General features: G+C 43.7%; 1 protein-coding gene across 1 annotated transcript in view; it reads right to left on the bottom strand.

Moving 5' to 3' along the window:
* The window catches only part of pde8b (phosphodiesterase 8B), a 316,839-nt gene that overhangs the window by 134,900 nt on the left and 159,424 nt on the right, over positions 1 to 22,515 (bottom strand). The window contains exon 2 of the mRNA XM_078215444.1: positions 17,097 to 17,153. Within this exon, the coding sequence (XP_078071570.1) occupies positions 17,097 to 17,153 (57 nt within the window). The remainder of the gene's footprint in view (positions 1 to 17,096; positions 17,154 to 22,515) is intronic.

Raw genomic sequence — 22,515 nt, 5'->3', positions numbered from 1 at the left:
GTTTGCTGCGGACAATGGTCTGTTTGAGGTTGTGCGGTTGTTTGAAGGCAAGAAGTGGGGGTGTGGGGATGGCCTTGGCGAGATGTTCGTCTTCATCAATGACATGTTGAAGGCTCCGGAGGAGATGCCGTAGCTTCTCCGCTCCGGGGAAGTACTGGACGACGAAGGGTACTCTGTCCACCTTGTCCCGTCTTTGTCTTCTGAGGAGGTTGGTGCGGTTTTTCGCTGTGGCGCGTCGAAATGGAGATGCGTGTGTCCAAGAATGCAACCGATTCCAGAGAGTAGTCCATGGTGAGTCTGATGGTGGGATGGAACTTGTTGATGTCATCATATAGTTGTTTCAGTGATTGGTTGCCATGAGTCCAAAGGAAGAAAATGTCATCGATGTATGTAGTGTATAGCATCGGTTGAAGGTCGTTGAACTGAGTTGTACAAAGTTGTACAACTCAGCAGACATTGTACAAAGAACCCATTGTACAAAGAACCCCCAGCTTTTGTCGCGACACTACGGACTTCCTACAGAAACTCAGCACACATGGAGCAGTTGAATCAGGAGCACTCCTCGTCACAATGGATGTCTCGGCACTCTACACTAGCATTCCCCACGATGATGGCATTTCTGCAACTGCCTCAGTACTCAACGCCGCCAACTGCCAGTTTCCAGATGCAATTTTACAACTCATCTGCTTCATCCTGGACCACAATGTCTTCACCTTCAACAACCAGTTCTTCATCCAGACACATGGAACAGCCATGGAGACCAAATTCGCACCTCAATATGCCAACATCTTCATGCACAGGTTCGAACAAGACTTCTTCATCGCACAGGACCTTCAACCGATGCTATACACTAGATACATCGATTACATTTTGTTCCTTTGGATTCATGGCGACCAATCACTGAAACAACTATATGATGACATCAACAAGTTCCATCCCACCATCAGACTCACCATGGACTACTCTGGAATCAGTTGCATTCTTGGACACACGCATCTCCATTAAGGACGGTCACCTCAGCACCTCACTATACCTCAAGCCCACGGATAACCTCATGATGCTCCACTTCTCCAGTTTCCACCCTAAACACGTTAAAGAAGCCATCCCCTACGGACAAGCCCTCCGTAAACACAGGATCTGCTCGGATGAGGAGGATCACTACAGACACCTCCAGACGCTGAAAGATGCCCTCATAAGAACAGGATATGGCGCTCGACTCATCGATCGACAGTTCCGACGCGCCACAGCGAAAAACCGCACCGACCTCCTCAGAAGACAAACACGGGACACGGTGGACAGAGTACCCTTCGTTGTCCAGTACTTCCCCGGAGTGGAGAAGCTACGGCATCTCCTCCAGAGCCTTCAACATGTCATTGATGAAGACGAACATCTCGCCAAGGCCATCCCCACACCCCCACTTCTTGCCTTCAAACAACCGCACAACTTCAAACAGACCATTGTCCGCAGCAAACTACCCAGCCTTCAGGAGAACAGTGACCATGACACCACACAACCCTGCCACAGCAACCTCTGCAAGATGTGCCGGATCATCGACACGGATACCATCATCTCACGTGAGAACACCATCTACCAGGTACACGGTACCTACTCTTGCAACTCGGCCAACGTTGTCTACCTGATACGCTGCGGGAAAGGATGTCCCGAGGCATGGTACATTGGGGGAACCATGCAGACGCTACGACAATGGATGAATGAACACCTCTCGACAATCACCAGGCAAGACTGTTCTCTTCCTGTGGGGGAGCACTTCAGCGGTCACAGGCATTCAGCCTCTGATCTTCGGGTAAGTGTTCTCCAAGGCGGCCTTCACGACACACGACAACGCAGAGTCGCTGAGCAGAAACTGATAGCCAAGTTCCGCACACATGAGGATGGCCCAAAACTGGGATGTTGGGTTTATGTCACACTATCAGTAACCCCCACAGCTTGCCTGCTGGACTTGCAGAATCTCACTGGCTGTTCTGTCTGGAGACAATACACATCTCTTTAACCTGTGCTTAATGCTCCCTCCACTCACATTGTCTGTATCTTTAAGACCTGGTTGGCTGTAGAAATTCACATTCTAATCAGTACTCTGTAACTTGATTTTGTGTCTCTGTGCCCTGTTTGAGCGCAGATTTCCACTCCATCTGACGAAGGAGCAGCGCTCCGAAAGCTCGTGGTGTTTGCTACCAAATAAACCTGTTGGACTTTAGCCTGGTGTTGTTCGACTCCTTACTGTGTTTCCATTCACAGTCCAAAGATTTGCAGCTTGGGTGAATTGGATTTGGTGAATTGACCTTTAATGTCAGGGGGAGTGAAGAGTAAATATGTGGGGTTACAGGGATAGAACTTGTGAGGGATTGTTGTTGGTGCAGGCTTGACGGACAAATGGCCTCCTTCTGCACTGTAGGGATTCTATGGTCAATTCTAAGGTGATATTTTAATTTTATAAAATCAACCGCCCTGTCACATATTGAAAAGTTAACTTAATGATCATTCTCTTACACTTAACTCATTTCACTGTAAATGTACCCCGCCCCACTCTGCAGCTCAGTAAGCAATTGCACAAATACAACTCCTCCAACTTTCCTGTAATATCGGTATACCTCCCTTAATTCAAAGTGCCATCTTCAATTAGTTTTTCACTCCTCCAGTTCAAGCTGACATTCTTCCTCATCGCGTCCCCCCCCACCACCCCCCACACCCCCAACCTCCACCACTCCAATTTAAGCTGGCAGTAGGAACATCTCCTAGTTCAAGCTGACATTCTACTCTAATTTATTAATGACATCAGTTACCTTTGCCCAAAGTGCACTGACAGTTGCTTCTCTCTTCTCCGTCGAAGTACTTTCAGCTTCTGCCTCATTCCCTCACAGCTTCCAACAACCCAATTTCCTCTCTCCATTGCCAGCTATTATCTCTGCCTTCTCTTACCTAACTCCAGCAACTAATGCAACAGACTTGGTGCTTCCCTAACCTCAGCTTGTTAGTATTTCTAATGCTAATGGCAGGATAGTGGCCTCTCCAAACTGTAAGTGTATGCAATCCTTGCACTAAAAGCAGAGGAGGGTCCATTCCAATGCAATAACATCTATGTTCAGGTTGGAGTAGAAGTAAGTAACAAGGGACCCAGACTGTACAAATTCTTAGTTCCCAGTGCTAACAAACTGACTGGCTCAGTGACTGGTAACTTTGTTAATCAGTCAGGGCTTAGGGAAATTCCTTGCTTACTATATCTGCTTAGTAGGAGGAAGAAACTTCCTGTAAACAGTGTAAAATCGTAAACACATTCTTTACAAATGCAGTTATTTTTTCACTACACAGAGATCATCCCACATATGGTAATGTGATACAGAAGTTAGCTGGTAATTTATCAGTCTGTCAACATAACTTTAACATTCATCTATATAAGTGTAGGACAGGAGTTCAGCAATGCAGTAGTTCATTTTATGCCAACCTTCATATTACCACATATCTATGCAAATTTCTAATGGATTCTAAGAATGGCTACAACAATTGGAAATGCACTCATCTGCCTTGCACATGCTAATATATTTATTCTTTTGGAATGAACCAGCAGACGTTGGGTTTTCCAAACGTATAAATATTTAGATCCATAGCTGGAGATGTTGAGTTGCCAGTGAATCATTGTGCCAAAAATACGAGAATTATGGAGTCAAAGTCAGAGCCATAGGATATTTGTCAACTGAATGATTGTGGCAGGGAAGACATTCTTCTAAATACTGCACAAATTTGAAATGATGCTGGAATGTTCAAACTGCCTAATGGACTGGCCAGATGGTAGCGTTCAGAGGGAACAGGGGCCCAGAAATTCAGAAGCAAAATGGGCATCTGTGGAACTCTTTACCGCAGAAGGCTGTGGAGGTCAGGTCATTGAGTACCTTTAAGACAGAGATAGCTAGGTTCTTGATTATTAAGGGGATCAGGGGTTAAGGGGAAAAGGCAGGAGAATGGGGATGAGAAAAATATCAGCCATGATTGAATGGCAGAGCAGACTCGATGGGCCAAGTGGCCTAATTCTGCTCCTATGTCTTATGGTCTTATGGGCATTCGTCCATGCAATCTGCCATATTGGTGAAGGCAGAAAAAGGGGTGACTAGGATTCATTCCTGACACAGACATTAGATTCTTTGCATTTGGGCAGCCATAATTCTAGCTGATGCCAGGCGTTCAGGTGAACATGGTCCACAGGCAGCCTAACCTGTAATCCTTAAAAGATCGATTGTGGTGACCACCTAGAAGGTAACATCTTTAAATGGTAATTAACTGAATGTGGTAGAGGTTGGTGCTGGAGATTGATACAAGCCCCAATTTGTTCCCATTTTTCCTCCCAACTGGTTCCCCTGCACCCCCCAACCCCCCAGTTACAACTTCCCTCCCAATTATGTCCATCTCCATCACAAGTTTATCCCCTTCACCACTAAACTAATGTTGGTGCATGGTGAGGAGCTTTGATACTGACTACTGCTATGTTATAATCAAATGAATACACCGCACACCAGTTTAACATACAGTGGGTGGAATGTTCCGTTATTTTTCCAAGTGTTAATTTCAGTGAGAAAGCTGGCGTATACCTCTCCAGATGCACAGCTGAGTTTTCTCTCCAGATTCTCTTGCATTCTTATATTACAATGATCTAGGATTCTGCAGTCAGTAGAAAATGAGTGGCACGGCCATTCATTACACCTTAGGTTGTCCATAGAAACTTTACTTGTCCAGGTCTGCTAGTGTCTCCCCCACTGCTGGAGTGGTTCCCTCCAGCGGTGTTTACAACTGCTCCCCACTAACGGAGAACAGGCACCCCATCCCGCTGGAGGGAACAGAGGCCATTGAGGCCCCCCAGGAAGGTTGAGGGTAAGAGGTTATCCCTTGCGCAGTGCCAGCCTGGCACCCTGGAACTGCCCAAGGGGCAAACTGGCACTGTCCACCAGGCACCTTGGCACTGCCCACTGGGCACCCAGCAATGCCAAGGGAGTGGGGCCAGGGAAGGCAGGACCTATGGGAGGGTGATTGGTTGGGGGGGGGGACCAGCTACCACTCTGCAAGAGAATCGGTGGGGTGGAGGGAGTGAGGGTTATTGGGGCTGGTCATCGGGGTGGGCCGGGTGGGTCAGGGCTGCCGGTGAGTGGCGGGGGGGGGGGGGGTGCTGCGGGGGGACTTTGAGGCTGGCTCAGGGAGGTCCGGGAGGCCAGTGGTCGAGGGTCGGAAAGCCAGTGATCAAGCAAGTTGCGTGGCTGGCCAGCAATTGGGAAGGCCAGCAATTGGGTGGCCAGCAATGTGGGGCCACTGCACATGCCCTGATCTCCACTCTGACAGATCAGCGCATGCGCAGTGGCCCGCTTAGCACTATGCTCAGGTAGGAAAATGCCCCATCCCCTACTTTCCAGAGTGAATCCCACTGAGGAACTCTGCAGTGCTCAGTGTGTCGGAGATTCGCTCTGGTAAATACGCTAAAAAAAAAGGCAGGAATTACTCCGGTTTTCCCGCATGTTGGGAACTTAGACTTTTTTGGGGAGAATCCCGGCCATATACTGCAACTTTACACTGTTCCATATATTTCAATCTCAGTAAACTCATGTCCCTTGACATCGTTATCATGTCAAAAAGTTTTGAGGCTACTTTGAAGTCCACTGACTGAGAGTGCCTAACCTGCACTATGGATTGCTGAATAGTAGCCATTCTGGACTGTCTAATTGCCGAGACTCCTAGAAGTCTCAGTCCTAGATGACTTTAATATTAGTGCAGGACAGTGATCCATCATTGTGACTCTCCAGTGAAGGTAAACATCTTACTTCCATGGAGACTGCAGAGCGCTGTGAAGCATTAGAGCTGCTAATGCTTCACACGAATAGCCACACCATCCTTGGTATAGTTCAATACACTGGCCCATTCTACTCTCTCTAACGTCATGGTCTAAGGCCCCAATCCTTCAATGAAGTCTGATGCACTTTGGTTGCAAAGCCTACATTTTCAGAGGTCGGATCATGGTGCGTTGCACGTAATGTCTTGTATATGTGGCCAGGCCACAAACTCAGAAACAATGGCCAGTGCTTAATCATGTACATGTGGGATTATTAAGTAATCACTATGCTGATATTGTGAGGGAACTGGATCCATGGGAGTTCATTATCAAACTCTGATGAGGGCCCAAATTCCATAAGTTTAAATGCTCGCATCCACTGAAGCAACTAGTCGCAAGATGGAATCCAGGAAATTTCCAAACAGTGCCAGTGAATATATATTTCCAAGTGCCAAACCTATGTACAATAGTTGTATACCCATGCCATCTGTCTGCCTTCAAAATGTCTTAATCTTTCTTTGCCTACGTCTAGGTGCAGACCTGACATCCACATCTGAGGTGGAGGCAGCCTGCTGACTGCTATGCCCTGCTGACTGCGATGACTTGGGTGGGCATCCTCTGAAAGTCTCGGGCCTTGAGGGCTCTCTCTGACTTGCTGCGGGTCTCTTGCTCAGGTGCACCCTCCTTGCTTAAAGCAATGGGATCATTGGCAGAGGTAAAGTAGAGCAGCAAGACACCCTTGGACAGCATTTGGATGTAGTCTACGGGTGCCTGGCTGGTGTTCCTCCTTCCTTTGGGTGCCCTTTAGGAGAAGGGCTCTTGGAAGTAGGTCATGGTGCCCTTTCCCGCGTAGCCACTGCTGCACTGCACCCATGGCTAGAGCAATTGAGAGCAGGTACGAGCGCATATATTTGTGTACTTCGCTGGACCAGGGTCTTCAAAGCAGCAGCCCTCTTTCCATGGAGGCAGCAAAGTGCTAGCATCCTGGAGTCACGGAGTCATGACATCAGACAGAACTGAGACGGACTCCTCCAGTTGTTAGTCCAGTCTGCACATGGCCTCTGGCAAATATGCCTGATATTCCTCTGCTTATCTCTGCATCTCAAACAGGTCACTTAGAGCTGAGTCCAGAAGCTTGTTATCTGCATGGCGTTCAGCAGAGGTCTGGTCACCAGTAGTCTTCCAAGTGTCAAAAACCTCAGTTGTCACTTTCTCCGCCAGTTGTGGATCTGCGTCTATAATGTGCTCACCAGATTGTGACCCAAGCCTAATTTAGAACATGGACCCATTGAGGTGAAAGTCTTGCCTCCGGTGGAAGGTGCAGGTGATGGTGCATCCTCTGAGGGATCCTCCTCAGATGTGGGGTTGGAGATGGAGCTATGGGTGATCTGCTTTGTTGGCCTCCCTCTTTTTTTTGCTGTTACTTGGAATAGAGAAAAGAAAGATTTTATGAATGCCGAAGCTGGCTCTTTAATTAAACCAGAGTATTACTGTATGAGCACAGCTGGCAGTTGCAAAGTGGAGGCATCCTCAATAGCTTCCTTGGGGAGTCCTGCCTCACTCTCAGAACAGGCATGGTCCTGCTCCTCCTCGGCTATTTCAGTGGCCTGCTCCTCATATGGGATGAGGGCTGGAATGTCGGAAGTGTTGCATCCAGTCTTGGACTTCTCCGGCTTATTGTAAATGTTCTTTTTCTGCAGAAAGATAGAAGGATTGGTTGTCATCCCAATGCTTGCATGAGCAGTTCAGGAGCATGCATGTTTAGGAAAGCTGCTGAGCCCTCCCCAATAAGTGATTAACAAGTAGGGTGTCATGCATGTGACAGAAGATTGAGACCATGAAGTAGCTGGTGTATATTCAGTGCGCACTATCTGCTGATGAATGCTGCAACCCAAACTCCTATCTGACCTCCCTCTGCATTTGCACACTGACACTCATTAAGGCATCAGGCAGTCTACAATTGCAGTGAGTAAACAGTGACACTTACCCTGGCGGAGCATAGCAGATTGTTCGTCTTCTTCCTGCATTGCTGGCTGGTTCTTTGGAAGTCCCTGCTGGGGTCCTCCAAAGAACCGCTGTAACCTCCACCCTCGCCACCATGATCAGATGAAACGTCCTCCTGCTGACTTCCTGGGAAAACAGCACCTCCCACCTTTGCTGGACTACCTGTAAAAGGATCTCCAGGGAGATGATGCTGAACTGTGGGGCCACACACTGGTGGGATTTTCTGGACCCATAGGAAGATTCAGCAGCCCAGCCAAAAATCCATTGACTTTCGATGAAATTGGACAATCCAAGCAGTGGGTGGGGACAGAAAATCCCACACATTTTCTGATCTGCGACATTCTGGACTTGGCAGAATCCAGAGTTCCTGGCTTGCAGTAAATAAATGGCTTTCTGGGTGCCCTTTTAAATATAGCAATCAGACCTTCAACCCATGAGGGGATGGCAGGTTCCTCTCCACCCGCTCCACAAAATTCACCATATTTCAGCCATCAACCCCCGCCACCCACCTCTCCCCCCCAGCACACCCCCCACCCCCCCACCCCAAACCCCCACTGTCAGCAGAAATCACTCAGACTTCCAATCCTGCCACGAAACTTAGACTCTAGAATGGGAAATTCTGGTCTGTGTGGGTTTTGGTTGGAATTTCTGATTGACCCAGTCCCTGCTGCCAGTGAACGTCTGCCCAATGTTCGCAGAGGTTGTAAAATATTCCAGGCCACAATTTTGGAGTCGAACAGGGGAATTCTTCTCTGGTGTCTTGGCCAATATTTATCCTTCTACCAATGGCACTAAAACAAATGATCTGGTTGTATATTTAACAGTAAGAAGTTTAACAACACCAGGTTAAAGTCCAACAGGTTTATTTGGTAGCAAAAGCCACACCAGCTTTCGAGGCTCTGAGCCCCTTCTTCAGGTGAGTGGGAATTCTGTTCACAAACAGAACTTATAAGACACAGACTCAATTTACATGAATGCGAATACTTACAACTAATCCAGTCTTTAAGAAACAAAACAATGGGAGTGGAGAGAGCATCAAGACAGGCTAAAAAGATGTGTATTGTCTCCAGACAAGACAGCCAGTGTGGCTTTTGCTACCAAATAAACCTGTTGGACTTTAACCTGGTGTTGTTAAACTTCTTACTGTGTTTACCCCAGTCCAACGCCGGCATCTCCACATCATGTATATTTAACTCCAGTTTGTGGGAGCTTGCTGTGTGCAAACTGGCTGCCACATTTCCTACATAACAATGACAACATTTTAAAAAGTAATTCATTGTCTATTAAAGGGTTTGGGAAATCCTGGGCTTATGAAAGAGACTATTTAAATGAAGTGTATTTCTTTCTAGTCTTTCTAGCATAAGTAGCAAGCTCAGCGGAGCCACAAGAACGTATTTAAATGATTGGCACAGCCTCTAAGCATCTTTCCATGTGCTGTAAAGGATGGACTTCAGTGTGCAGCAGGTAAGGCTCATTCAGTCCACTGACCTAAATGGTTTCAATCTATACTGACTCCTGGACAGGTCTTTGTTCTATGTAATCTTTGATTTGATTTATTATTGTCACATGTATTAATATACAGTGAAAAGTATTGTTTCTTGCGCGTTATACAGACAAAATATACCATTCATAGAGAAGGAAATGAGAGAGTGCAGAATGTAGTGTTACAGTCATAGCTAGGGTGTAGAGAAAGATCAACTTAATGCAAGGTAGGTCCATTCAAACGTCTGTTGGCAGCAGGGAAGAAGCTGTTCTTGAGTAGGTTGGTACGTGATCTCAGGCTTTTGTATCTTTTTCCCGACAAAAGGTGGAAGACAGAATGTCCGGGATCCATGGGGTCTTTATAATGCTGGCTGCTTTGCCGAGGCAGCGGAAAGTGTAGACAGAGTCAATGGATGGGAGGCTGGTTTGCATGACCTTTTGTAGTTTCTTGCAGTCTTGGGCAGAGCAGGAGCCATACCAAGCTGTGATACAACCAGATAGATTATTTAATCTGTCAAGTGCCACTCCAATATCCGACAACCATATCAAGGTGAGCTTGCAGATTACTCATGGTTGGAAGTGAAAATATGGTCAAGCTTTATTGCTAACTCGCATTCTTCCACCAGTTTTTCCAGTCATTTCTTTGCCTTAACACAGAAGTTGGATGTGATTTTATAGCCAAGAAGCCAGAAACAAAGATCACTTAATTCAAATAGTTCCTTTGAAAACATTTTTTGTACTGTTTTACATTTTAAAGCAGTAAATTCTGGAACAGTATGTATAAATGTCTGTGGAGGACCCGCTCATCAGCTTTTGCTCCATTTGTGGCACTATATATTATATATTTTACATTATATATTAATGATTTGGAAAAGAGAACTGAATGTATTATCTCCAGATTTGCAGATGATACAAACTTGGGTGGGAGGGTGAGCTGTGAGGAGGATGCAGAGATGCTTTGGCGTGAATTGGACAGGCTGAGTGTGTGGGCATATGCATAGCAGGTGCAGTATAATGTGAATAAATGTGAGGTTATCTACTTTGATAGCAATAATAGGAAGATAGTTTATTACTTGAATGGGTGTAAATTGAGAAAGATGGATACGCAACGAGATCTTGGTGTCCTCATGCATCAGTCGTTGAAAGTAAGTGCGCAGGTACGGCAGGCAGTAAAGAAGGCAAATGGTATGTTGGCCTTCAAAGCGCAAGGATTTGAGTAGAGGGATAGAGGTGTTTTACCACAATTGTATAGGGTGTTGGTGAGGCCACACCTCAAATACTGTGTGCAGTTTTGGTGTCCTTATCCGAGGAAAGATGTCCTCAGGGAGTGTAGCTAAGGTTTACCAGGCTGATTCCTGGGATGGCAGGTCTGTCATATGAGGGGAGACTAAGTATGTTAGGATTATAATCACTGGAGTTTAGAAGAGTGAAAGGGAATCTCATAGAAACTTACAAAATTCTAACAGAGTTAGACAGGGTAGATTCATAAATAACATTCCCAATGGTGGGGGAGTCTAGAACTAGGGGCCATAGTTTGAGGATAAGGGGTAACCTTTTAGAACTGAGATGAAGAGAAATTTCTTCACCTAGAGTGTGGTGAATGTGTGGAGTTCATTGCCACTGAATGTAGTTGAGGCCAAAACGTTGTCTGATTTCAAGAAGTAATTAGATATAGCTCTTGGGACTAAAGGGATCAAGGGATGTGGGGGGGAAGGGGGATCAGAATATTGAATTCAATGTCAGCCATGCTCAAAATGAATGGTGAAGCAAGCTCAAAGGGCCGAATGGCCTACTCCTGCTTCTAGTTTCAATGTTGTTAAATAAATAGATAAAATCAGGATAAAACCTCTATAAAACCAACCTGGCCACTTAGCACCTCATCAGTCATATATTCTGCTGCTACAAAGATCTTAGTTGTGCTAAATGTAGATTGATAATCTAATGGTAACAATTGAACTCCATGTGCAACAGCTGATGAAGTGACAGTGCTTCACATCCCCCCTGAATATACCATTTTCTTCCTCCAATACAAGCTCAACATCTTTACTGCTTCCTGATTTATCCCATCTTTTATGTGGCTACTTTTACACCCACTCACAAAATCTAGTCCATATTTCCTTTCAACATTGATGGACCTTGGCTCTTTATCAAGGTTTGTCAATAAAAGCCTTTGAAATGCTTGTGCCTAATCACAGAGACTAGTGTAAGAGTATGTACTGTTCTCTTTGCGTATCAGTAAATTTCAAAAGACCTTGGGCTGGATTTCATCTGTTAAAAGCTAACTTTCTAGGCTTATTACTCAGAGCTATTTAAGAGAAAAAAACATCCATTATCAACAATTTATGATGTGCTGACATATTGCCATCTAAAACAAAGATAGTCATTGAAAATCTGCATGAGTACCCAGAGTTTAGTTACCTGAAGCATATGTGTAGTCAGAAATATTTGTGTATCAAGCTTTAATATATTAATGGCATAACAGCAAATAAAGGCTAGAGAAAGCTATAATCATGACAAATGTCCTACTGTTTTGACCCAGGTGTTTTCAAAAAACAGACAGTTTTTTGAAAACAATTGTACTGGGTATCAATACAGGATTCAAGATTAAATCATGTTCCAGAAGCAGAATTCTTTATATGAATAAGGAAAGCCCAGTTCCAGAGCAGAAATTTTTATATGAATAAGGAAAGCCAAAGAACTCCCGCAGTGCAGGAGGAGGTCTTTCGGTCCATTGAATCTGCATCGACCCTCCAAAAGAGCACTCCAACTAGGCCCACTTCCCCGCCTTAACCCCATAACCCCACGCATTGATCATGGCTAATCCACCTAACCTGCACAGCTTTGGACACTAAGGGGCAATTTGTCATGACCAATCCACCTAACCCATTCATCTAATTCCAGTTTGTCTATCTAAATGATTTTTAAAAATTCATTCATGGGATGTAGGCACCACTGGTTGGGTCGGCATTTGTTGCCCATCCCTAATTTTGTCCCTGAACTGAGTAGTTTGCCATTTAAGAGTCAACCACATTGCTGTGGATCTGGAGAAACATGTAGGCCAGACCAGGTGTGAATGGCAGATTTCCTTCCCTAAAAGAAATTGGTGAACCAGACGGGGTTTTTTAATGACAATCAACAATGTTTTCGTGGTCATCAGATATTTTTCATTCCAGACTTTTTATGGAATTTGAATTCCACCTTCTTTCATGGTGGGATTTGCAGCCAGCTCCTCAGGTCGTGGGTCTCTGGATTATTAGTCTAGCAACAATACCACTGTGTCACCACTTCCCCAAATGAATGCATTTAACTAGTTTTAACTTATGCCACCTTTTTCTAGTCCATCAATTTAGTTTTGTGAGTCTATATTTTCTGTATCATATTGTATTCCTCCAATAGTTAATCACTCAGTCACCTTATTTCAAAAAATTTCTCCTTTTTTTTCTCCGACTTTCCTCTTAACACTGGGGACAATGCAGTTGTACTCTGATTTGCTTCCAATATTTCAGTGTCTCCCTTTTTTTGTCTTGCTGACTGGAATTGAATCCAGTACTTAAGGTATGGTCTGGCCATGCATCGCACTATAAAATTTTAACGTGACTGTTCTAGACTTATACTCGATTATTTTTGATTATAATGTATATTTTGATGATTGCTGTGTTGCAGTGATTGAACATATTGAGTATCACTTTTGACAAGACCCCGAGTTCTCTCTTAGCCTCATCCATAGCTATTTCAATACTATTTATTCCTTGATGCAATATTTCACATTTGTCCATGTTGAATTTTATTCATGCCCATTTTCAACATTTTTTCAGCTCACTGTGTACTTAGAATTAATTACCCCTTCTATTTTACATCTGATGGCTAGCTCTGCATTGGAACTTTTATGTAAAAGTGATAGAGTTCAAAGAACCTTGGACAGTAGCTCATGCAGAAGAAGTTACTTTGAAAGCTTAGTTGCTGGCAAACTTTGTTAGACTTCCAGCTGATGTGTAATATAAGAGTTGTTCTTCTGTTTTTCACATATGCACTGCGATTCAAGTTTTGCAGCAACAAATTTCGATAGAACTAATAACCTGGTCGTATCTCCTTGATGCGGTTGGATCCTGACATCAACTAGGTCATGTTCATCAAGGCCCCTGGTCACTGAATCCAGAAACCAATGCATGTTTTGCAGCTTGCTGAACACAGCTACCCAAAATATAAGTTTTGTGCAATACCGATGATGACAAACATAGCATTATTGATGTTCCCCACACTTCCACCACTTTTACTAGCCACCTTGCTATTTGTTTACTCTAATGTAAATCAAGTGTGGTTACTAAGCTAATCAGCTGAACATGGTTGAAAAGATATTGTACCTTTTATTAAAAGAAAATATATGTTTATACAGCACCTTTTATGACCACAGGAGGTCCCAATTCAGTTTTCAGCTAATGAACCACAGTGCAATTACTGTTGCAACATAGGAAGCAGCGTAACCAATCTGCACACAGCAAGGTCCCACAAACAGCAATGAGATCGTGACAAAATAGTTTGCTTTATTGATGATTTTTGAGGGATAAAACTTGGCCAGGACATCATGGAGTCCCTCTGCTCCCCTGATTCCTTCATGGGATGTGGGCATTGCTGGCTGGGCCAGCATTTATTGCCAACCCTGAGGGCATTTAAGAGTCAACCACATTGCTGTGGATCTGGAGTCACATATAGACCAGACCAGGTAAAAAAGACAGATTTCCTTCCTTAAAGGACATTAGTGAATCAGATGAGTTTTGATGACAATCGACAATAGTTTCATGGTCATCATTAGACTTTTAATTCTAGATTTTTATTGAATTCAAATGTCACCATCAGCCACGGTAGTATTTGAATCTACAATATCACTATACCACTGCCTCCCCTACAACTAGGATCTCCTATTTCTACTTGTGAGGCAGACAGGGCCTTGATTTAACATCTCCCCCAAAGGAAAACACCAGGGTAAGATGGGTATAAGTGGGATATGGGCTAAATGTGGGCAATTTGGACTAGCTTAGGGCTTTAACAAAAAGGGCAGCATGGACAGGTTGGGCCAAAGGGCCTGTTTCTATGCTGTAAACCTCTATGACTCTATCATAACTTGTCATTGAAAAGGATGTTCTCCTTGCTGATGACACCATTCTAGTAGAGTAGTGATCTTCCCATCTGAAGGACAAATGGTTACCAAATGTCTGTGGAAGATTTACACTGGACTGAATTACACAGGATTGAATTGTGAGTGTGTAATCTTCAGCTTTAAAAGTTGAACTCACTAACTTCATTTAAGAATGACTGTTTTAGTAAGTGAGGAAGTTACGGGTTCAATTCCTGCTCCAGAAATTGAAGCACATAATCCAGGCTGGCACTCCAGTGCAGTACTTAAGAAGTGCTATAGCATTCCTGGTGTTTTCCTTTGGGGGAGATGTTAAATCAAGGCCCTGTCTGCCTCACAAGTAGAAATAGGAGATCCTAGTTGTAGGGGAGGCAGTGGTATAGTGATATTGTAGATTCAAATACTACCGTGGCTGATGGTGACATTTGAATTCAATAAAAATCTAGAATTAAAAGTCTAATGATGACCATGAAACCATTGTCGATTGTCATCAAAACTCATCTGATTCACTAATGTCCTTTAAGGAAGGAAATCTGTCTTTTTTACCTGGTCTGGCCTATATGTGACTCCAGATCCACAGCAATGTGGTTGACTCTTAAATGCCCTCAGGGTTGGCAATAAATGCTGGCCCAGCCAGCAATGCCCACATCCCATGAAGGAATCAGGGGAGCAGAGGGACTCCATGATGTCCTGGCCAAGTTTTATCCCTCAAAAATCATCAATAAAGCAAACTATTTTGTCACGATCTCATTGCTGTTTGTGGGACCTTGCTGTGTCTAAACACTTTTTAAAAGACAAAATTGTACCCACCTCTACTACTGCCTCTGACAGTTTGTTCCAAACGCTCACCACCCTCTGAAAAATTTGCCCCTCTGGATCCTTTTGTATCTCTCCCCTCTCACCTTAAACCTATGCCCTCTAGTTTTAGACTCCCCTACCTTTGGGAAAAGATGTTGACTATCTAGCTGATCTATGCCCCTCATTATTTTATAGACCTCTATAAGATCGTCCCTCAGCCTCCTACGCTCCAGAGAAAAAAGTCCCAGTCTATCCAGCCTCTCCTTATAACTCAAACCATCAAGTCCCGATAGCATCCTAGTAAATCTTTTCTGCACCCTTTCTAGTTTAATAATATCCTTTCTATAATAGGGTGACCAGAACGGTATACAGTATTCCAAGTGTGGCCTTACCAATGTCTTGTACAATTTCAACAACACATCCTAACTCCTGTATTCAATGTTCTGACCGATGAAACCAAGCATGCTGAATGCCTTCTTCACCACTCTGTCCACCTGTGACTCCACTTTCAAGGAGCTATGAACCTGTACCCCTCCATCACTAAACAGAGTGTGGCTATGACACCCCTCTCCATGGAATTCCAGGATAACTGTTATAATAATATAGTTACATCTTTATCAGGATCTGACATTTGTATTCTTTCGGGAAATTGTGCATCTACTTCAGCACTTACAAGATATAACAAAGGGCCAGCATCCAAGTGAAGCATCCAAACATATGGACTACTCTCAATGTAATTCACTGTATTTCTTTATCTTCTTATTCAGCGCAAAATACTTTCTAACAAAATTCCAGTCCTGCGTAATCCCAATTTTAAAAAATGATGTGAGAAAAAATATTTCTACATTTTTTCACTTACATGGCAGAGACAGAAGACTGGCTGTATCTCATTTCAAATGTCGGTACATCCTCTCAAAGTTGGCTGTCTATAAACAGGAGCTGTCTGAAAACTGGACATTTTTTGAATGCGCCATGCATCATTTTGTTTTTTTTATTTTAAAATAATTTTCAATTAAAATGAACTCAGCTGAGGTATTCTTAAAGACAGGATCTGCAGACATTTAGAGAGGCAAGGACTGATTAGGGGCAGTCAGCATAGCTTTGTGAGTGGAAAATCATGTCTCGCAAATTCGATTGATTTTTTTGAAGGGGTAACCAAGAAGGTAGATGAGGGCAGTGCAGTTGACGTTGTCTACATGGACTTTAGCAAGGGCTTTGACAAGGTACCGCATGGTAGGTTGTTGCATAAGGTTGGCCTCCTTGCATTCAGCTCTGCTTCCCTTAACAGAAGGATTCAGGAGCGCACTGCACTACACAGTTCACGTCTGGCCTGAGTTGGAAGGTTGGGCAAGAAAGGATCTAAATAATTTTCAAGGTAAAAAAAACTAGGAGCGGAGTGGCAATCCAACTCTGATTGCCACCCCGTGGATGTTTGGACCCATTCTTATCTCTAAAGCTTGTGAACAATAACTTGGATGGAGGGACTGAACACAGACAAAGAACAATTTATAATCATAGTCCCACTCCCCTGCCTTTCTCCTTCTCTTTTGCTTTCTTTTTGATAAAACTGGCAAAAGTAGTAACTTAATCTCCAGATTTCTAAGCTTAAAATAAACATTTATAAAGAATAAGTCTTCTCCAATGTTTCGGTAGATAAATGATCTGCACAATGTGATACACACACCAGCAAGGTCCCATGTCTGATTCCGTACGGTCATGAAAGAAGAACTGCTATTTTGTTGCTGTCGGAATGTTTTACTGCTGAGGGTTGGGAGCATGAGATGGAAACCATTAGCACAATATCCAACGGCCTACATACAACTGTATAAATGTCAAGCACCTAACACAAGGTTTCACCTGAAAAGGATCTTGCGTCAGCCTCATAGGTCCAAAGTGCACTTCTGTAGATGCAACCTGGTAGGAGGAAAAGCAATACTGTTATCAGGCTGTCCAATAGTGGAATCATGGGAATATGCCAAAGTGAAACAGTAAAACATTTGAAAGCGTAATCTGTACATTGAAATAAAAACATTTCTTCATTAACAACAAAGACCGGAGTATTACGGCCACTCATGCCGGCGGGATCTTTTGGTCCTGCCGATGACAAAGCCCTGCTGCTGGTTCCCTGGCAATTGGGGGTGCATGGAATGGGAAACCCCATTGATAGCGGTGGGACCAGAAGATCCCACCACTGGCCAATGGCAAGTTGCTGCCACTGCCAAGAAACACATGGTGGAGGGTGCAGAAACTCCCATCCAAGGTGTTAGAAGGGCAAATGTTTAGTGTTCTGCTTTTACAACTCTACAATAATATAGAAAAGTGCATGTCTATAAAGAACACACCGGGCAGAATTTTCTGGCTCCTCCCACTGGCGGGATTTTCCAGTCCCACTGAAATCAATGGACTTTCGAATGGTTCATGGCATTTTCCAGCTCTACCCCTGCCATAACGGGGCCTTAAAATTCTGTCCATGAGCTTTTCTTCTTCATTGTTAAGTGGATTTTGTTAACCTAAAAGTAATCCCAAAATAGTGAAGAAGTTTTTTTCATGGTGACTCAATGATTATTAAATATAGAGATGGTATTGTACCATATAATTGCCAGTATTCATTTTATATTACCAAACTTCTTTAACAAAAATAACACGCATTTGAAAACCATGGGTGGTTGTGTACAGTTGTTTTAAAATTCTGGTTTATGATTTACTTGTGACTGAAATTCTGGCAAAAAAACACTGCTAAAATCCTGTTGATGAACATAGTTATTGTAAAGTCTATCCATGCCATGACTGCACTTTTCAGAATTATCTATTCTGTGTGGCCCATAACACTACTTGCCATGGATGCAGATACTTCTCCCCAAAAAAGTGCTTGTTGTGTCAAAAGCCAAGTACGCTGTGGAGATAATGGGGAATGTTTGTTTTTTGGCTCCATTTTAACTGTAACAATAGAGTTGAGAATTCAGAATGCCTTGTTCTCACAGCCCCAGACCCCACAGCTCTGATATTATCCTTATCTTCTTAACTATTCAAATCTTGCTTTGAGGGAGATGCAGCAGTTGTTTTAGAGACAGCTAATCAGTTGTTGTAAAATGTTAAATGCAATGTACTGTAGCCCAGGATACAAATAGCAAGAACTAAAATATTTATAGAATCTTTCTGTCAACAACTAGCTCTGGTTCAAATTGCAAAGCTTCACCAGCAGAAGGTCCTAAGGCCCCCTTAACCAACAGCAAGTCCTTTTTTAATCTAGTTGAAAGCTTCCTCTCATGCAATGGGAACCAAATAGTTTGTGACTCACCGTGACTATCACATACTACAGTCCGTTAAAATCAGGCCATATGAACATTTCCCAATTACCTTGGCTGATGTTCCTTTCCTAGCACAAACTGAAGCCAATTATAGGGTCCTAATTTTTAAAAATTCATTCCTGGGACATGGGCATCGCTGGCTGGCCAGGATTTATTGCCCATCCCTAGTTACCCGAGGTCAGTTGAGAGTCAACCACATTGCTGTGGCTTTGGAGGCCCATGTAGGCCAGACCAGGGGTAAAATGACAGAAATCTAACTCACAATGTCAATAATATCAGCAAAGTGCTGTCTGATTTCTGTATCAGAATTATGCTAAATTTAATATCAACAGAATAGCCTCGGTAATGCATTTTATCTCAGGTTTATTTTCCTGCAAATTAAACTGTTATTTTTGAACAACTGCTTTCCCTGGTTGAAATACTACATCCTAAATACGGAACAATTGAGGACTGAAGTGGGAGTCTAGTTGAAATCACCCAACACATGCTGAAAGAATGTCTTCATGAATGTCAATAAGTCTTTCATGTGTACATGATGAAGACAAATGTGACAGTGGATAAAAAAAACAGTATTTGTTTTGTGATGTTTTCCAGTTTCCTTGGTACTGGCACAATTTGTGGGTGGAATTCTTCCAAAATTTGTCAGTGTCAGTTTCAGACTGAAAACCAGTGTGTATGTATCCAGATGCACAGCTGAGTTTTCTTGCCAGAGTCTCTGGAACTCAATGCACAGAGAATCGGGAGGCATAGTTTCTGCTGTCACCAACAATCCTCCCTTCTCCCCTCAAAGGCATCGGGGTGTCCCCCGACACGCATGAGTGCACAACCCGACACCCCTCACAAGCATCGAGATGACCTCCCCGTCACAGGCATCAGTGCACAACACCCTCCCACCACACGTAAGGGGAACCCCCCAATGGGACTCCCCAGAGGGCACGCATCGGCAGTACCTGGATGCCTGGTCATGTCCCTCACCTCCCAGGGGTTTTACTTACTTGTGCACCCTCGGTGTGGTCATCACAACTGGTTTTCGTTTTGAAAACCAGGAGTGATTCATTCTGGCGTGATGTCACACCGGCTGGGTGGGAAGATATTTGAAGACATAACTAACAGCATCAAGCCTACCACTTATAATATGATTTTGTATGCTAATATATGTAAATTAGGCTCATGCCCTTCACGTGTCATCAGAGGGGGGTGGGGAGGATCCTGAACTGATATTTTGCTTGCACAAATTCAATTTTCGGCCTCTCGCGAGATTTAGCAGCTATTACAGGATTTGTACCTGTGGCTAGAACAGCAGCTAAATCACAGCCCCAATCTCTAGTTTCTTGAATCACACAAGGAGGCTTTAAACTGATTTTGCACCAGCAGCCCCTTTGAATACTCTGCCATTGGGGCAAATACTTGACTTGGCTGAGACCTGGGACTTAAGTGTGTGATAGTTCGTGAGCCCGTTCATTAACATTTAGATTTTCGTCTCCTCAGTATCTCAGCTTTCTCTTTTTGAAGTGACATTATACTACAATCTTTGCTATAACTCAGGAGTCAGCTCGCTGGCCTGACCCCCAGGAAGGAACTCAACAACCAAAAGCAGAGAACCGTGTCCAGCTCACATCACGTGGCCTTCACCCTTGTGTGGTATAACTCCCATCCTTCAAAAAGGTACAGTTGGTATGTATCTAGGACCAGGTAGATCACTGGACATAGAATGATAGAATAGTTACATCACAGGACAGAGGACAGTTTGTCTGTTATGTCTCTGTCAGCTCTCTGGAAGAGCAACTCAGCTAATCAATTTTCCCCCCTTTCCCAGCAAATCTTTTCTCTTCAATTGCTTATCGAATTCCCATTTGAAAGCTTCAATTGTATGTGCTCCTATCACCCCCATCTGCAGTGTATTCCAACTTTTATGGTAATTCCCTTAAATTGGAATGCTCTGCTTGACCCTTCAGCCAATAAGAACACCTTTCTACCCTGACTAGACCTCTTATGGTTTTGAACACCTCCTCTCAGCCTCCTCTTCTCTAATTAGAACAACCCCAGCTTCTCCAATTAATCTACAGAACTGAAGTCCTCCACCCTTGGAACCATCCTTGTAAATCTTCTCCACGATGGTGAAACCTTTTTAATGTAAGGTGTGAAGCAACATTTCTGTCATAACCAAAACAAACTTGAATTCAGATAGTACTTTTTATCAGACCCTAATCTGTCTCTTTAAGGAACCCATTTAGTTCATGAATGTCTTTAGGGAATAAAATCTGCCAATCTTATCCAGTCTGGCCGACATGTGATTCCAGGCCCATAGCAATGTGGTTGACTCTTAAATTGCCTAGCAAGCCACTCAGTTCAAGGGCAATTAGGGATCGGCAATAAATGCTGGCCCAGCCAGCGAAGTCCATATCCCATGAATGAATAAAAAAAGGACCATGCCAGCTTGGAGTAGGGGATTTAGCGACCTGTTAAAGCGTGTTGAAAAACAATTGGAAATGGTGGATCTGGGTGGGACATCGGGGGAAAGTCACACTTTGAGTACTTACTGGCCCAGCTTCCACCGAATTGGCTAGATTAAAAACTACCCTTTAGTTTTGGACACAGATTCCCACTCAGAATTTGATAAGATCTCCTCAGCCTAAATGTTCTTTGAATGGGGGAAATACCAGCATGGCCACATCCTCTTTAAATGCTGCTTAACTCTTTTTAACCCCATAACAAAAACAAAAACTGCTGCAAATATTCATCAGGTCAGGCAGTATCTGTACAGGTCCATAAGTTTTCATCAAAACTCATTCTGCTTGATTCTGTTTTCCTTCTCATCTTTATCATTGTAATAGGAGGGACCTCTTTAACCATAGAAAACCATAGAAACCCTACAGTGCAGAAACAGGCCATTCGGCCCATCAAGTCTGCACCGACCACAATCCCACCCAGGCCCCACTCCCATATCCCTACATATATTACCCACTAATCCCTCTAACCTACGCACACTAAGGGGCAATTTTAGCATGGCCAATCAACCTAACCCGCACATCTTTGGACTGTGGGAGGAAACCGGAGCACCCGGAGGAAACCCACGCAGACACGAGGAGAATGTGCAAACTCCACACAGACAGTGACCCAGCCGGGAATCGAACCCAGGACCCTGGAGCTGTGAAGCAGCAGTGCTAACCACTGTGCTACCGTGCCGCTCTATGATTCTACTCCTATGGTTTACCACTAATCTTTGCCACATTCTGTTTTTTTCTTTCAGTTTAATAACATCCTTAACTTCCTTGGTTAACTGTGGTTGACTTATCCCTTTCTTAAAATTCTTCTTCTTCACTGGAATATATCTTTGTTGTGAGTCATAAACTACTTTCATAAACATGTGCCATTGCTGATCGAGCGCCTTTTGTGCTAAACTTTAGGGAAGCTTATGATGCTAATTAAAAATCGTATATCTGGGTACGGGCCTGATTAGCACTCAGAGCTCAGTTCTTCTCTATATTTGATAAAAACATTTTTAAAAATCTAAAATTTAATTTGTAACAGGAAATATTGTCAGATGATAGATAGGAGGCTGAAGGGTGGATGAGCTGACTGGCCATGGCACTGTGGGACAGGAGGCCATTCAAGTAGGGACAGCACATGAGATGGTAGTGGTAGTAGGGGACAGTATAGTGAAAGGGATTGACACTGTTCTCTGTAGCAAGGAACAAGAGCCTAGATGGTTGTGTTGCCCGCCTGGTGTCAGGGCTTGGAACATCTGCTCAGGGCCGAAGAGGAATTTGCAGTGGGAGGATCCAGTTTTCGTGGTCCATGTGGGTAGCAATCACATAAGTAGAATGAGGAAAGAGGTTCTGCATAGAGAGTTTGAGGAGTTAAGCACTAAATTAAACAACAGAACCTCAAAGATTCTGTTGTTTAATCTCTGGATTATTACCTGAGCCGCATGCAAATTGGCATAGGATGCATAAAATTAGAGAGAT

Source organism: Mustelus asterias, chromosome 6 (assembly GCF_964213995.1).
Source record: "Mustelus asterias chromosome 6, sMusAst1.hap1.1, whole genome shotgun sequence".
NCBI lineage: Eukaryota > Metazoa > Chordata > Chondrichthyes > Carcharhiniformes > Triakidae > Mustelus > Mustelus asterias.
This window is presented reverse-complemented; position numbering and strand designations above follow the sequence as displayed.